We start from the raw sequence: 18699 nt of genomic DNA on the forward strand, positions 1-18699 counted from the left end.
AGCCTTTCGACCATGTTGTAACAGAAGAAAGGCTTCTCCTAAGAGGACCATTCGAAACACGTTATGGATGGTTATGGATGGGTACGCTGTTGGTTATGTCAAGGAAACTTGATAGGGGTTTTTATGATACATGCTTTCGATAAAAGTCTGATGTTTTCCTTCATGTTTTGGGAATGGTTTCTCGAAAGGCCCCATTTTGTGAATATTGATAATTTCCACACTTGGTTCTGATTGATTCAAGTGGAGCTAATGCTGATGTGTTGTAGCTAATGCTGATAATTTCAGCGAGGGAAAGCTGCTCCTTCACATGGGTTGACATCTCGCTTATCCAACAAATGAAGAATTATTTTGCATGAGGCAATTAGGTGAAGAGGGTACCTGACTTGGCTTGGTTGCAGCTTGTTGCAGGCCCTCCCTTTGTATCGTCTTATATGGTGATATTTTTGCACCATCTGGATTACCAAAGGGGCCTGTGAATTATGCACAAATGTGTTCAAAGTATTCCCACAAAAGAGTTTGTTATATGTCGAGTGGTTGTTTCGCTGGTGGAGGATGGAGTTTTAAGAGATTGATTCATCTTACTGTCCATTTGGCAAAGGGTTGGCTCATGATGCGCTGTGTATCATACTGGACGTGCCACATGCGCATTGTTTCTTTTACTGTGAAAATATCAGAATTGATATGAACTGTATAAAAGCTGCCTCATAGCTAGGAGTGTCAAACGGCTTGGGTTAGCGACCTGGATTTGGGTTGGGTTAGCCCAACCCAGGTCTACCCTAAAACTGAATCTTGGGAGTTGGGTCCTTATTCTAGATCCTGGATCCCTGACCTAAAACAATGGGCCCTTATAACTGGTGTTATGTATCTCTCTTCCCTTCCTGATCCATGAACTTGCACAACCTCCAATCTGAGAACAAATAAACAAGAACCCATTTGCAATCGCCACAAGTTCTCTCTTCCCACCATGAATGGCTCACTGCAGACACCACAAGTTTATTCTCTTGCCACCATGAATGGCTCTCTGCAATCACCACTCTCGTCCCGCCATGAATGGCTCTCTGTATTTTTTTTATTTGAATTACAGGTTCTAAGAATTCTAAATTTCCCCTCCTATCTACAATTTTCAGATTTGTAAGTATCACAATTACTCACCTCATACAAATAACCCCCACTTCCAATTCCTCTCACCATGTACCAATAATCCCACTTTCTATTAGGTTTCAAGAACCCTCTTGTATGCATATACATGAACACCCAAGTATTGCATCCTACCAAGATCATGTATTTAACCAATTAGAAATAAAATGGGTGAGTACAAACTATAATTCGATCATGATAAATAAAACATAAAATTCACGTCACGCGAGAACACATATTTATGTAGTTCATCCCAAAAAATGGCTACATCTACGGGTACGACAAATTGAAAATTTACTAATTGATGAGAATATATCACAAATTTTGAGATATAGTTCCCTCTTTAACCCTTGACAAACATCATTGGAGCAATCCTTTTAAATCAGCTCCGGTAAGTCCCATCTAACATTAGCTATCAATCTCATATCTCTCCCTATTCTATAGCTTAATTGTTTTTCGAGAAGAGAACCTTTGAGAGCAATTGAGACTTTCTTTTTTTTTTATTCTATACATGCAAGGTTATGAAATAGGAATCCATGCCAGGATTTCTATGGGCAGGTGTTAAGCCCACGTATAGCAGGCTTTCTATGGGCCGGTGATATTGCCTATCGCTGTCTCATAACTGTTTCCCTCTTCTTGATCTGTGCAATCTCCAAATCTTTACTGCAAATCTTAACACACCCAACATTCTCCATTGGTTAGCACCTCATGTATAAATTGCAAACTCCAACAAACCCAACATTCTCCTTTGATTTACATCTTCATTATTCAAGATTTCCGAACCAAGCTCTATAAAACCCATCATTCAGTTTGCAATCTTCAAATCTGAATCACAAGTTCCAAAAAAGACCCAACTTTATCCTTCCATTTCCTGAAACTCAGATCTACCCATCGATCCCTATCTTTGCCTTCTATCTCGATCCCAATATCCCAAAAGGACCAATCCTAGAGGGCCAAAACAAAAGGCCACAACTAAAAACAGTGGTCAAATACATATTTCTTCTCCTTTAACCATTCTCATTTTAGTCAGTCTCTTGAGACCAAATTGGACATTCAGAAACATAATTGTTCCCGGATCAAAATCCAGGCCCTGGAAACCATCCCAGGTTTTGGATCCCCTTTGAGGTAACCAGGTCGGGTCTAGGGGATGATCCGACCTGTTTGCATCCCGACGTAGGAGGTGAGTTTAGAAGCACGAAAAAGTTGTTGATTGATTCTAAAGGAGCTACTTTCCCACCACCATTGCTGCCCAGGGTGCCATGGCAGAGCCCCCAGTACTGACAGGAAGGCTGGAAGGGTCAGGCATTTTGTGTGTGTGTGCATGCGTGTGTGTGTGTGAGAGAGAGAGAGAGAGAGAGAGAGAGAGAGAGAGATTAACACCTATGGCAGTGGCGATGAAGCCAGCAGGAAGAGTTTGAGACTTTGATTTTACCCCAATCCACCAAAAGAAAAGAAGGATAAAAAACAGTTCAGAGTGTATAACAATAATGTACAAAAGCAGGCCATGAAAAATGAATAGATGATTGATCTATGAAAAGAACTGCGACTTCCAACAGTGATACATGTAAAATGTTTCTTAAAGAAGCTCAAAATTCTAAACTAATGCTACTGACTCAAATTGGTTGATTACATATTTGGATACTGAGTGAAAGGGAATCACCTAGGAAGTCCAAAAACGCGTCGGACACATGAGATCTGCCGCTCAAAGTTTAATCACATAGAATGCCTACAAAGCATCTGCTGCCGACCCAAAAGGGATGCAGTAAAGACACCAAGAATGCACCCAATTCATTCAAACCACATCAGTAAATTACCACAAAACAAGGAAGAATGGCCTGAGGATTGTTCACATACAGCTCATCACAGTTGGAGCACCCTACCATTGAATCGAACCCATAATGAGTCCACTTCTCGCCCTCCCTGAGCCTACCCACTCTCCCAGCTATTACCCTACACACAACAACTGCTCTCTTTTCTCCACCCTTTGGTCCAACATCACCAAACCGATCACTGATAAGGCTGCTCATCTTTATCTTTCCGTGACTCCCCTCTCCCATTTGAAAACCCCCCTCTACTATCCTACAAACTCCACAACATGAGAACTTGCATAGTTTGCGGAATTCAGCCAAAACCAGTGGAGGATTGGTACTAAGACAACGGGAAGATGGTTGACAAGCTATTGTGGTGGTGTGGAAACGAAGGAGCTCGTTACCATCAGCCAACCACCTTGGGTGCCTCCTTTGTTGTTTTTGTGCTCGAAATTTCACTGCTTCTCTGTAATTCTCGAACCTCTCGATGGCTTTGGGAGAGTGGACCACCTTTAGGACAGTGGAGATCTCCGGGAATTGCCTCTTGGGATCTTCAGAGGCTGCTTTGATTATCATCTCGACTATGTTCCTCGAGGTGTCTCCTTTGCTGAGCACTACGTTTAAGCATAAACATGTAGTAGGTAAAGGTAAAAAAAACACAGAAAAGTATACATTGAGATCCATATGACCATAAAAAATTGGGAAAGTATTTACTTTTAATACAAAAAAGTTGCAATCACTTTTATCTATCAGATTTCAAATTGGATGGTTGTGAGTGTATCATTTACTAAACTCTTAAGTTAAATTTTTTTTTTTTTCAAACTTTGTGATATATCCCAAGCTATCCAATGGTTAGTATCATTTGTGACCTCTTTATACAAAAAATAAATGGTCTCATAGTATACAATCCCTAGAGAATTTATGGTCATGTGTGTACTTATTCAGCAATCTATGCTTGGACGATTATGGAGGAGTGGGACCCAAAGAACATGAACTGAACCCAATGGTAGCCCCACCATGTCTTAATCATCATCCATTTATCAGCTGGGTGGCAATAGACGCTAGTGACCATATGGAACATATGGAATTTAGCATGCTTTATGTGTCTGTACAAACAAACACGCGTGGGCCCATGGCAATTTCCTACCAGCCTTTTTTTTTTTGTTTTGGTTGCTTTCATAGTCAGTCATGTAAATATTCACTTTTAACGGTCATAATCAAGTGGAATAATATCCATATTTTTTGTGATAGTCGTAGATGATTTTTTTTCTTCTTTTAATATCGATATTTGTTTCTATTCACTTTTTTTAGCCTTTTTCTGAATTTTTTTTCCATTTTAATTTTCTATTTTGATTTTCATGAAAATTTCGTATTAGATGAAATAAAAATATGTATTTTTGGAGATTTTATGAATTTATATATTTTGATTTATTTTTCATGTTTTGTATTTTTGCTTTTATATTTTGTCAAGAATAGTGTTTGAATAATTTGTTCTTGGTTGTATAGAGCCAAGGATCTAAACAATCAAATTAGAGCCCGCCTTCAAATAGTGTCCAGACTTATGGTTTTAATACTGGAAATTTTTTTAATAGTCTTAAAATATATTTTCATATTTAATTATAAAATTTCAAACTTCAAAAATAGTGTATATCGAGTAGATCTATGAAAACTTGAAAATCTTTAAAAATTGACCGTAAAACAATGCATTACAAGATGCACTATTTCCAAAATTTGAAATCTATTTTTTTTCTCATTTTCATGTATCTTGATGTCGAGATAATAAATTTGAAGATATTTGAGGATCAACACAACCTCTTATAGTGAAATTTTTGAGATAGGCTCTAATCTGATTGTTTATAGTGAAATTTTTGAGATAGGCTCTAATCTGATTGTTTAGAGCTCAGGCTCTATATAAACTTTTCCTTTTAGATAAACTTTAATGGTATTTGTATTTTATTTAATGTTTGTTTTGATTAAGGTATACCTCAAAATTTTGAAGGAAATATTTTTTTTCATATTTATTACTATAAATAGTTTTAATAATATTTGCATTCATTTTATTGCCTGAAAAATTCAAAAAGAAATAGGACCATGTAAATTAGAAAGGTAGATTCTTTTTTATATTATAGGATGTTGAGTTGGATGGAGTTTAGAGAGTTTTTTAATAATATTTGTATTTATCCAAATTTTTTCTCTCGAACTCCTCTATTGTCGGTCTCAAGACTCGACGAGTAAGGAGGAGGTTGTATTAGGTTTGCAACCACCAAAAACTTTTCTCACGTCTCTATCATGAGTCCTAATCCAACATTATATGGAGCGGAATGGAAAATAAGATTCGTGTAGCCGACCCCAAATAGTTGGGATAAAGTCTGAATGATAATGACGATTTAAATTTTTTACCCTAGACTTAGGGTTCCATTGAAAATGTTTGAAAAAATTTGTTTTTTTTGTAAATTTTATAATAACTTCTTTTAGTCTGTCTTAGGTAGTACATAGTTATTTGTTTTAATAATAATTTTCATTATTTTAAGAACCAGAAAATGTCTACCATCCTTGTTTATTTTAATCCTAGCTAAGTTCCCCAAACTAATTCTTTTCTCTCTTTCTTTTCTTTTTAATTCTTATTTCTCAAAAATAGACCCCTTTGCACCCTTGTTATCTCTTTTTACACTACTTGTGAGGGTAAGCATGGAGTATATTGGTTGATTCGCGTGCTTTCGTGAGTCAACACAATACAAAGTTGGAATGAAATATTTTGTTACCTTTTTAATGCTGCTTAGTAGCGATGAAAGTGGGGTTACAATGCATTAAGTGAAATTTTTAGGGGCCATAAGATATTTTTTTTTTATAAATAAAAAAATTACATATATATCTGTTATATTTTGCATTATTACGGATGTACCAAATAGTTTATATTATTATATGTATGTTCATTTTTTTCCTTTTATAACGTATTTTTTTAAAAAAGATGAGTTTACCTTTTTTTTGGATGTTGAATAACCGAATTGGAGTCCGAAAATATGCTAAAAGTTTAACGTTCATATTCCCATTTTCGGGTGTTGAACATCCGAATTGAAGCGTTTTTCGGATGTTCAATATCCGAAAATGGTTTCGGATGTTGGACATCCGAAAATATGACTTTGAATTTTTTGAAAGTCTCTGGAATTTTGCAGTTATTTTCGGATGATGAACATTAGAAAATATGATGTTTTCGGATGTCCAACATCCGAAACCATTTTTAGGTATTTAACATCCGAAAATGTCATATTTTCGAATGTTGAAACATCTGAAAATATGACATTTTCGGACGTCCAACATCCGAAACTATTTTCACAAGTAATACAATGTATCGACATAACCCCCTTCAATTTAGATGTTCAACACCCGAAAATGGGAATGTGAACGTTAAACTTTTGTCCTATTTTCGGATGTTGAACATCCGAAAAACCTTCCAATTCGGTCGTTCACCATCCGAAAACAGGTAAAGTCGTATTTTTCAAAAATTTACGTTATAAAAGGTAAAAAACGGACATACATGTAATAACGAAAACTATTTGATAAATCCATAATAACGTAAAGTATAACGGATATTTATATAATTTTCTCTTCATTAATATTTGTCTCCGTTTTGGGTATCATGAATAATTTGAGAAAACCTAAACTTCTTTATAAATATTATTTTAATTCATTTTGTTAGCTAGAGTTAGAATTTTATTGCTATTGTATTTGTGGTAGCTAGGGTCTAGATTTAATTGTTTTTGCTTTTATGTTCTTGTTATTTAATGTTTATTGTATTTAAGACTATTAAATATTGTGGCGCACTCAATTGAGAACCAACTCTCGGTATTCTCGACTTTTTGGATAATTTGGCCAAAATATTTTAAAAAATTCATCACCAACTTTCAATATTCTTGATTTTTTGGACAATTCGGTCAAAATATTTAGAAAATTCATCATTTTTTTCATAAGTCAATTTTAATTTTGATTTTTAATATTTTTGAATATTTTTTCGATTTTTTTTTTCCAGCTCGGTATCACTGAACAAGTCTCACCTGGACGACTGGGACACAATGGGTGATCGGTTTAGCTCCCGAATCCAGTTTTTTAAAATACTAATAAAAGCTCTTTGTAGATATTTATTCTACACAAAAAAATTTCTATAAATTTTTGACAAATTCTCATAAATAGGGAACTCAATAGTTAGCAAAATATCCAGGGTTTCAAACATGAACTGCCGTTGTTTGAGCATTTTCTAACAATATAATTAAGGACGTACTCAGGTTAAATTATTCTGAAGGTAACCACTAAGTTGATACAACCATATAATTGATTTTTGGATGTGGTTTGACTATTTTGTTGATATTTTCTCTTTTCCAAAGATAGTCTAAATATCTAATTTTCCAAAGTGGTCTTGGTAAATTTGAAAATTGATTTAGAACATTCAATAGCAATTCTCAAAACGCTTGAAAAGATTGTAATAAAACCATAATGGAAGAGTGAGAAGGGCTATAATGTACTGTACTTAACAAAGCATTAAATTTTAGGTTTTTCATAATAAATTCTACCAAGATTATAATGAAGAGTGAGAGAAGGGGTTTAGGGGCACCGCATTATTTTCTTACCTTTACGTTAAATTTTAAGTTCACTTATTCATGGTGTATTATATAAAGGACTCGGTTTCTATACGGTTAAGCTCGCATATGTAAAAATGCAAACCTCTTAATAAATCTATTTTTGAGATGGATTTTAAGACTTAAGTTTTAAGGACATATAATCTCTAACATGGAGATCATAAATATAAATAAATAAATAAATTTTAAAAATTAAAAATAATAATTTTAGTAAAAAAACATCTACATCGATTAGTTTCTATTGTTTTTAAATGGAACACCTACTTGCATCTATCTTTAAAGATGCTTCACACTTTCTGGATTGCATATGTGGAAATACAGTCCAGCCTGTATGAAATAATTTTCCTTATATAAAATTATAAATGCCAGCATAAGTATCATTCATTTTACGAAATTTCTCTATGTTACTCTTGAACTGCACCATCGTCATCGAGACACCATGAGTTTTTTTGGAAGTTTCGTCCAAGCCTCCAAATTTCTTAGTATTCAAAAAGAGAGAAATTTATGAAATGATAGATGATAATCTATATTTTAGATGTTGATGTTTATTTTTAAAATTTTTTTACTTTTTTACTTTGTTAATAGAAAGAGCATTTAGAGCCACCTAAAAATACCGAAAACAATTGATGTCTATTTTGGAAGTCTTACTTTCGAAACCCTAAGAACATAAACTCGTTTTTGGGGTCACCACCTAAAATAAATGATGTATTTGTACAGTTTGAAAGCTTGAAAACCCCAAATCTAATGTCTATGTTTGCTTGTTGTGAGAAACATTAGTATAAAAAAAAGTATCACACAAAATTTTTTTTCTAAGGCTTGTTCAGGTACATGGATTTTAATGTATGGATTCCTAATATCTAAAATTTTGTCAAAATCCACCGTTTGGATTGCTTAATGACTAAGATACTAAAACAAGAAAAATCAAAATCATGAAAATAAGACCTATTTTTTCATGATTTCATTTCCACACCAAAACATTTTTTTTGCATTTTCAATGCCCATGGATTTCACTTATTCGCTCCCTCGACCGGAAACATAGGGAGGACTTGGTAGGTATGAAAATTTTAGAGAGAAACTATCTCAAATTTTAACTTTTAGAAAGAGAAAGTATGTTAAAATTTTAGAGAGAGAAAGTATGTTAAAATTTTAGAGGGAGAGTACCAAATTTTTTTTAGAGAGATGAACTATCTTAAAATTTAACTTTTAGAGAGAGAAAGTATGTCAATATTTTAGAGAGAAAGCACCAAATTTTTTGGAGAGATAAACTATCTCAAAATTTTAGAGAGAGAAAGTATGTAAATTTTTTAGAGAAATAAACTATCTCAAACTTTAGAGAGAGTAAGAATGTTAAAATTTAGAGAGAGAATGTACCAATTTTTTTAGAGAGATAAACTATCTCAAAATTTTATAGAGATAAACTATCTCAAAATTTTATAGAGATAAACTATCTCAAATTTTAAGTTTTAGAGAGAAACTATCATATTTTAGAGAGAGGGAGTACATGCAAATTTTTAGATAGAGAAACAATCTCAATTTTATAGAGGGAGAAACTATTTCAAAACTTTTAGAGAGAGAAAAAATATCTTATTTTAATTTTTAGAGAGAGAAACTACATCAAATCTTAAGTTTTAGAGAGAGAAAGTATTCTTAAATTTGTAGAGAGAAATTATTCTTAAACGTTTAGAGAGAAATTATTATAAATTCTAGAAAGAGAAACTCCAAAAAAAATTTAGATAGAGAAATATCTCGTTTTTTAAGATAGACAAACTATCTTGAATTTTGAGTGTTAGAGAGAAACTACCTTGAATTTGGAATTTTAGATAGAGAAAATATATTTAAATTTTAAAGATAAAAACTATATCAAATTTTAGAGAGAGGAACTACGTAAAAAATTTTAGAGATAGAAACTATCTCAAAATTTTTGGAGATAGAAACTATCGTAAAATTTATGTTTTAGAGAGAGAAAGTATTTTAAAATTTTGAAGAGATAAACTATATCAAATTTTAAATAGAGAGAGTATATAAAATTTTTAGAGAGAGAAACTATTTAAAAAAATTTAGAAAGAAACTATCTCAAAAATTTAAGAGATAGAAAATATCACAAATTTTAAACTTTAGAGAGAGAAAGTATATCAAATTTTAGAGAGACTATATAAAAATTTAAAGACAGAAACTAGTTCAAAATTTTATAACGAGAAACTATCCTGAAGTTTTAGAGAGAGAAAGCATCTTAAAATTTAAGAGAGTAACTACATCAAATTTTAGAGAGAAAGTATATCAATTTTTGTAGAAAAAAAAACGATCACAAAATTTTTAGAGAAAAATTATCTCAAATTTTAGCTTTTAGAAAGAGAAAATACCTTAAAATGGGAGAGAACAACTATATCATATTTTACAGAGTGAAACTATTTAAAAATGTTTATAGAGGGAAACTCTCTCAAAATTATTGAAGAGGGTAGCTATTTCAAGTTTTAAGTTTTAAAAAGAGTATCTTAAAAATTTAGAAAGAGTAGATATATTAAATTTTAGAAGGAGTAAAGATGTTAAAAATTTTAGAGACAGAAATTATTTTAAATTTTTAAATAAATTAAATTTTAGATAGAAAGTATATTAAATTTTAGAGGGAGAAATCGTATCAAATTTTCAGAGAGAATCTATCTCAAAATTTCGTAAAACTAAATTCTTAGGAAACTAACTCACCTGAAAACTGGGCCGTGCCGGTATGTGTCCAGGGAATGATCTCACTGGGCGGAAATCCTCCATTAACGATAACTCCTCTTCTTTCGTGGTTGCCTCTCAATATTGGTCGGGCTCCAGCTTGACGCTTCTCAGGGTGAAAAAGAGCGGCTGGCTCTGTACCGCATTTCATGGAACTCTTTAAGGATAACCAGATGCTCTGCATTTCTTCCTGTTTAATTCCTTCCTTATAAGAAAGGTTTGATTTTTTGATGTTTAATGGTTTCTAGGATTTTCTGGTTTCAGGCATCAGACACGCAGAATAATGTCTCCAAATATCTTCATTATTTCATGCTTTTCAGATTCTTTTGAGCAATGCCTGTTGCTTTATTTTTTCTGGAACTAATTGTGAAGAGCTTTCACGATTGCTGAGAATTTGATGAATACTTTTTCCTGCAAGAGTATTCCTCCCCACAAATTTTCAGAGAATTGAAACAACCTATATCCGAGCTTTCTTCCCCTGATTTTGTGATTCTTCCCCGATTTTTAATGATTCATGCGTTTTAATTGCACCAGAATAAAAAACCTTCCCTAAAAAACGTAGAAATTAAGCTTTTGATCGTGGAAAAATAATTCGACTCTGCTACATATGGAGAACGACAGTTGAGATTTTCTGAACAAATATTCAAAGCCCAAAGCGGCTTTATACGAAATTCTAGCTCAAAATGAATCACAAATAAATATGAAAACGCTTTTCCTGAGAAATTAATCCCTAGAAAGAACGTGCTTCCACAAACGTCACTGGTTTTTAATGTCCAAGCATGGACCATCCGTTTTGCCCAAGACACTCAACTCGCTGTAATAAAGTTCAAACAAAACCCTACTCTCTCTCTCTCTTAATAATTTAAACATTGAACACGCACTCTGTCTCTCTCTCTCGCCCTTTCTGTCCCTCTCTCTCTCTCTCTGTTTCCTCATTTCTTTTGACCATACTTTGGGTAAAAATTCTATCCGAACTATGGTCAAATCTCATCATCTTCTGATACATCACGCCATTTTCCGTCTATTTCTTGGACTGTAACTTTTTTGCATCATTTTTAAGGCAAAAAAACCTAGCCAAAACCCTAGATTTCGCAGAGATCACAAAAAACCTAATAATCCGCTGGATATTTCGAAGCCCTAAACCCCAGCTTCAAAAGACGGTGTGCCTCTCAATCTGCCAAAAGGAGTGTTCCAGGAGAAGGACAAAAGAAGTAATTGAAGGAGAGTTGTAGGGTTTCTATCTGCCCTTAAAGCTCTGCTTTTGAGCTCCGAGTAATGCCATGCGATGACGGTGAAAATCATTGGAGAACGGTTTCCAGAGAACGGTGGTCGACGCTATAGACAAGAATGGCCTTGTCCTCGAGGGTCAGAACAAGCCCAAACATGGAAGGGTAGTTCGGTAAATTTACTATTTCTTTTCTTAGTTACACGACGGAGTTAAACTCCGTACTCCCGTGAACAGGTGGCAAATTGTCGGGTACCGGCCGGAACCGCCGGAACAGTAATCGGTTTCAGCTTTTGGGCCCGGACCTATCCTATTGGGTCTAAAAGTTGGACCCATACCCATACCCGTACCCGTACCCGTACCCGTTGGGTATTGGATATATCCTGTCGGGCCCATTGCCATCCTCACTATTATTATTATTATATTTTGTTTTTTTTTTTTATCATCATATATCTGTATTATTGGCAAGAAGGTCACAATCTTAAATTTTAAGCCGTCTGATTTGTCGTTTACTAGTTAAAAAAGACTATTGAATTCTTATGGTATACGATTTTTAATACACCCAAATGAATTGGACTTGAAATAATTTATCTCTAACTGTTTATGGGTACAGGTCGGATCCAAGTTTTGGACCCAGACCCTACCCTCTAAGTCCAAACATTGGACCCATACCCCATTCCCATGTCAAATATACCCTACAGGTCCTGGGTCGGGTGAAGTCCATTGCTACCCCTACGTGAACCTTTTTTCCGTGAAAAAATTGGGAGGTTTATAGTGTAATCCACAATAGTAGCCAATTGACCAAATCGGCCCGAAACTGGCCAAAGCGATAGTGCCCAGGCTTCGCTTCGGTCTAGGCCTAAAAATCGAAGACTTCAACGTCTTCGGTCGAAACAAAAGCGAATCCGACAACATTGATATAAAACTTTTAGGGAGTCCATTTAAAAAGAGCCATCTTTGTTTTTACTTCCATCCAACTGGGCACGATCGACAAGTTGCCCTCTTTGTAGACGCTTATTGACAAAATAACGCCACAAGGCCCCCCACTAAAAACGTTTGTTATTTATGATTTCTATTCAATGCGCTTCCCTAGTGCAGTTGTTTGATGTAGTCGGTTTTTTTTGTTTTATCAATATTTTGGTAGGCTAAAATTAGGTTGGGATTATTAGTTCTTTTATTTTTTATCTTAGAATATTTTTGCCTTTTTTTGTGGTACAAAATTAAGGGGGGGGTTTGCAATTTTGATTATGAAGAGATAAAAGGGTATGATTTAATTGTGATTAAGTTTATTAAGAAGTAAATTAAGTTTCAAGGTTTAGTTCTATAAACATGTTAGTGTTGGACAAGAAATAGAGAGAAGAAATATAATTGAATTTGGGTTTTGTAAAAAGATTTTTCCTATGGTGCTGCAAACTCTCATGCAGATCTAGAGAGCGTGTATTCTTGCATTTATTCGTTGTGCTTATTTGTCTTGTGTTTTTTCCGTCTTCACTGCATCAAATGCTATCAAAGCCTTGAGATACATCATGATACCATCAAAAAGTCTTCTAATATATATATCATGTAAAACCGATAGTTGAGACAGCCAAAATGGACCCAAAAGAAAGCATTTATAACGTAATCCAACAAATGTTACCAGATCTACTTAATAGATTGCAATATATGGACCAAGAAGAAGACAAAAAGTTGAATATATAATATAAGTATCAATGAAACACAACTACAAGCTCTGGGAATAAATAGTGAAGAACCCATCAAACTAATTATAAGATAAGAAATACAAACTATTGAAAGTGAGATTGGTAATGGAATTATTGCAGATTTCACAAATATTTGAAAGAAGATCCAAATTAAATGGTTTATTAAGGACAAATTAAGATGGAAGGATTGCCAAGACAAGTTATGGGGATTACACTATTAATTAAGGACATGAATTCAACAAGCTCAAAGTTAACCTTCTACCATCCTCGCCAAAGTGATGTAGTTAAGGTTTTTATTTTTATTTTATTATTTTCAGGAGATTAAAAATGGTATGGGGTTATCTTAGGAAATTTGTGTTTGTTGTTGTAGATAATTAATGGGTAGAGTTGAAAGTTGAATTTTGAAAAGATGAAGGACTAGGATTTAATTGTAATTAAGTTTTTTGAAGAGCAAGTTAAGTATTAGGGTATACAAATATGAAAGTGTTACACAAAAAATAGAGAGAAGAAGAAGGAGAACTAATGTTAGGTCTTATGGAAAACTATTATTTTGGGGTCGACTTCCATTCCGAGTTAGATAGTGGGTATATTCTCTTACCTTTTTTTTATGTTTATTTTTCATGTTTGTTTTAAGTTGTTTTTCCGATTCCTTATATCATTGTTGAGGTGTAATTATGACACTTTTTGAAGATAGGGATTATTGTGCATTGGCACATAACATGTATAGCATGCTTCTGTTGGAGCACATTCTACACTTACCACTCTTTTTAGTTTTTCCTTATTTTATTTTTTTTAATTTTTAAATTTTTATTTTTATTTTTGAGGTTCTCTATGTAAAATAGGTTACATACCTGAAAGTAGGGGTCCTAAAGATACTTCTAAAGATGGTTTTCTACCAAAGGGAGCATCAGAAGCATATTATCTGTTGACATTTGCATGATAGTTGCTTCTAGTCACTTTTGTTTTTTTTTGTAAAGTAGCCAATAAAACAAAACAAGAGTGTATATACCATGCTCTTATGGAAGCAAAAAATCTAGTAACTCCCTTGGGAAAATGATCTACTTCTGGGGATTTTTTTAATATGATACTGTAGGATCCGCTGTAGAGCGTCCTTATGTGTATTCCAAGACAAAAAGCAAAAGGATTTTAAGGACCAAAACATTAGGTCTAACTGTCCAAAAATTAAATGATTTGTGTGCAACTCTATGATGTAATTTTTTTTTCATGATGATTCAGGGTGCCTATCAAGATTTTTTTTTTTTTTTTTCAAGTTGGTTGCTAGGCTGAGTAGGTCAATCCTCAAGACCAAAAATAGAGAATACTTGTGATTTTGGAGGATCTTTGAGAGCGAGAGTACAACTAAGAGATTGATTGATTATTTCTTGGAATGGGTATATCTTGCGAGTATAATTACGTCATGGTTTTTTATCAATTTAATATACCAAGTTGGGTTATTTAATAATTTAAAAAAAATGAGATCATCTCGTGCCCTCATATTCTTTGTATAATTGCTTTTCCCTTTGAACTCCAGTACCTAAACCTAGGCCTTCTGGGCATAATTGAATCAAAGAGTAAACCATAAAGTTAAAGATCTAATTCGGTCAAGGGGAGACTCTGCAAAATTTTATGATCAAAGGTTAAGCAGATATTTGGGTCCTCAAAATAATCTTAGGACTTTATTTCAGATAGAAAATGATGATCTTAGGACTTTCTAGAAAACAATAATGATGATCGACGGACTTAAGCCTCTCTCGTGAATCATGCAGCGTTTACTACTTCTCTTTCTCCATTAACTTTAAGAGAAACATACCACTTTAGTGCCACCCTCTCTTTATGTTACATATGATTTTGTACCACTTTAGTGACACTCTCTTGATGTTACATATGATTTAAGAGAAATATACCACTCTCTCTTGATGTTACATATGATTTTTCCACAATCTTTTTAGGGACCGTTTGGATAGAACGAAATTAAGAATCTTAGATATTTGAAATCTTAAAGAAATTTATGGATTTTCAATATCAAGGATTTTTGGCATGGATTCCTCAAATCTCTTGTTTGGATAAACTATATAAAATCTATGGATTCCTTGCAATCACTTCCATGTCCATTGTTTGGTAACAAAACTTGATACAATTTCTCTCTCTAAAAAAATTATATGCCTTCTCTCTCTAAAACTCAAAATTTGGGACGATGTATCTATAAAAATTTTGAGATAGTTTCTAGCTCTGAAATTTGATATGGTTTCTCTATCTAAAATTCAATATACTTTCTATCCAAAATTTAAAATTTGAAAGTGTCTATCTAAAAATTTTGAGATAATTTCTCTCTCTAAAATTTTTAAGTGCTTTACTCTCTCTAAAATTTGATGTAGTTTCTCTTTCTAAAATTTTAAGGTACTCTCTATCTAAACTTAAAACTTGAGATAGTTCCTCTCTTCAATAGTTTTGAGATAGTTTCTCTCTAAACATTTTTAAGTAGTTTCACTCTTTAAAATATGATATAGTTGTTCTCTTAAATTTTAATATACTTTCTCTTTCTAGAAGCTAAAATTTGAGACAATTTATCTCTAAAAGTTTTGCAATAGTTTCGTTTTTAAAAAAAAATTATGTATTTTCTCTCTAAAATTTGATATAGTTACTCTCTTAAATTTTAAGATGTTTTTTCTCTCTAAGTTTGAGATAGTTTCTCTCTCTAAACATAAATTTTGCGATAGTTATCTCTCCAATAATTTTGAAATAGTTTATATCTATAAAATGTTTTAGGTAGTTTCTCTCTCTAAAATTTCATATAATTTTTATCTTTAAAATTTTAATATATTTTCTCTCTCTAAAATTCTAAATTCGTGATAGTTTCTCTCTAAAACTCAAAATTTGAGATAGTTTCTCCCTCTTAAAAACGAGATATTTCTCTCTCTAAATTTTTTTTGGTAGTTTCTCTTTTTAGAATTTATAAAAATTTCCTAAAAGTTTAAGAATACTTTCTCTCTCTACAATTTTAAGAATAATTTCTCTCTTTACAATTTTAAGAAAACTATATCTCTCTAAAACTTAAGATTTGGTATAGTTTTTCTCTCTAAAAATAAAAATATGAGATTGTTTATCTCTCTAAAAGTTTTGAAATAGTTTCTCTATCTAAAAAATTGAGATAGTTTATCTCTCTAAAAATTTGCATGTACTTTCTCTTTCTAAAATATGATAATTTCTTTCAAAAACTTAAAATTTGATACAGTTTCACTTTCTAAAAAATGTTACTTCTTCTCCCTAAAATTTTAACGTACTTTCTCTCTCTAAAATTTTAATATACTTTTTCTCTCTAAAAGTTAAAATTTGAGATAGTTTTTATCTCTAAAATTTTGAGATAGTTCACCTCTTTAAAAAAATTTGGTACTTTCTCTCTCTAAAATTTTAACATACTTTTTCTCTCTCTCTCTCTCTCTAAAAACATCTCTCTCTCTCTAAAAACATACTTTCTCTCTCTAAAAGTTAAAATTTGAAATAGTTTCTCTCTCTAAAATTTTGAAATAGTTCATCTCTCTAAAAAAATTTGAGATTTTCTCTCTCTAAACTTTTAACATACTTTCTCTCTCTAAAAGTTAAAATTTGATATAGTTTTTTTCTCTAAAAATTTTGAGATAGTTTCTCTCTTTAAAAAATTTACATACTTTCTCTGTCTAAAATTTTCATACCTACCAAATGCTCCCTATGTTTCGGGTTGAGGGAGCTAATTAGTGAAATCCATGGGCTTTGGAAATGCAAAAAAATAGGTTTTGGTGTGGAAATGAAATCATGAAAAAGTAGGTCTTATTTCCATGATTTTGATTTTCTTGATTTTAAGTATCCTAGTCATTAAGCAACCCAAACAGTAGATTTTGGCAAAATCCAAGAGATTAAGAATCCATGTACCTAAACAGGCCCTTAGTTTCCAACCATTCAATCAATCGAAAACTTACAAAATCGAAATCAAGGTTCATGCATAACTTTGAATGTGAATTTCGGTCCACTGGTTTTATTTGGTCCTTTCTTTGGGTTCTGGGCCCATGGGCCGATTTAGGAAAATGGTTTGGTAGGGCAGTGGCCCTATCAATATAAGTAAGGAAAAAGTTTATATAAGGATGCAACTTTATAATGTAGAACTACAGATGTACCTCAAAAATCCATCGGAAAAGGTAGTTCTAATATTAAAAAACCTTTTGATTGATCATCTGGACATCGAGATGTATAACTATGAAAAATAAAAAGATTTTAAGTCTCAAAAGTATTACATTTTACAACATATTGTCTACACCATCTATTTTCAAGATTTTCATATGTTTATAGATCTACTTGATTTTAACCATTTTTGAAATTTAAAATTTTATAATTAGATATAAAAATAGATTTGGAGATAATTCTAAGAACATTTTACATCAAAATTATATAACATGATAAAATTTGAAGGTGCACCTTACCTCGACAGCTACAGATGCATCCGTATGCCAACTGCATCCTATAAGTAAAGCCTCACCTTATAGCTCATCAAAACATGTAATTCAAGTATTCAAGAACTTTTAAATCAATCATCTCAGCTTGAACATTATGGTTGTGAAAAAAAATTAGGATTTTAAGTTATAAAAATAGTATATATTACAACAAATCATCTAGACCATCAACTTCCCCCTAAAAATAAGTGTTAGTAGATCCTCATGATCTGCACCATTTTTTTAGTTTTAGATTTTATTTTCGATGTTGGAAACTGATTTTGGAATCCTCATGAAGATTTTCGATGCCTATAGTGCTTTCCATATGAGGATCTAGTTGTAAACAATATTTTATGGAGATTAAAGGAAGAAGCCTCCTTAAGGAGGGGGAACAAGGAGAGCACAAGTGTTAAGGGATCGAATTCTTTAAAGCAGCTTCGTAAATAAAGCCACCCTATCGCTTGAAACTCTATGCCAGATTGCCAATTCCATGTTGGATGGCTGAATCTTGTGAGGCAATTAAAAATGATGAAAGGAAAGATAAAAAAAACCGTGAAAATTGTTGAATAAACGTTTCAATTAAATTAATTTAAAAAGGGATATTTGATACGTGCATATTCATAAATTGTATGAATATGAAATTTGGTACGTGCCATCTTCTTATTGGGGCGCACTTATAAAAAATATTAAAAATAATTTTTTGCTAAAATATAATGACCAAAATACCCCTTGAAACTTTCAAAAGTATTTTGGTCATTTTATTTTATTGAAAATATTTTTTTATACTTTTTGCTACTGTGAGTTTAATAGAAAAATGGACGTCCAAAATTTGGTGTCAAAATAGTTTATAAAAAAAGTAAAAATAAAATAGTGTAGAGACTTGACATTGTGATTGGGGCAATCTTAGCCTTCCATTCAGAATGGACGGTTGGATAAGGGAGAGGATAGAACTTCTATGTTGTAGGGGAAGCATATAAAACTTGCCCCAGATTCACAGCAATAGATATCGGATTTCAAGGT

At 32.6% G+C, this 18699-nt stretch overlaps 1 protein-coding gene across 1 annotated transcript; it reads right to left on the reverse strand.

Annotated features, from left to right (window-relative positions):
* Positions 1-2642: 2642 nt before the first annotated feature.
* On the reverse strand, positions 2643-11653 carry LOC18427654 (uncharacterized). Its single transcript, XM_006836703.3, has 2 exons — positions 10277-11653; positions 2643-3559 (listed from the first exon to the last, which is right to left on the reverse strand). The coding sequence occupies exons 1-2, from the start codon at positions 10476-10478 to the stop codon at positions 2940-2942; spliced, it is 822 nt and encodes a 273-aa protein (XP_006836766.2). The 5' UTR covers positions 10479-11653; the 3' UTR covers positions 2643-2939.
* Between the last annotated feature and the right edge of the window lie 7046 nt (positions 11654-18699).

The sequence above is a fragment of the Amborella trichopoda genome, chromosome 10, assembly GCF_054954075.1.
Source record: "Amborella trichopoda isolate Santa Cruz 75 chromosome 10, AtrichopodaSantaCruz75HAP2 v2.0, whole genome shotgun sequence".
NCBI lineage: Eukaryota > Viridiplantae > Streptophyta > Magnoliopsida > Amborellales > Amborellaceae > Amborella > Amborella trichopoda.

Coding starts and splice junctions, on each gene's coding strand:
- LOC18427654 (XM_006836703.3), bottom strand. CDS start 10,478: ATGCAGAGCATCTGGTTATCCTTAAAGAGTTCCATGAAATGCGGTACA. Junction 3,560..10,276: donor CGGCACGGCCCAGTTTTCAG/GTGAGTTAGTTT, acceptor GCTTAAACGTAG/TGCTCAGCAAAGGAGACACC.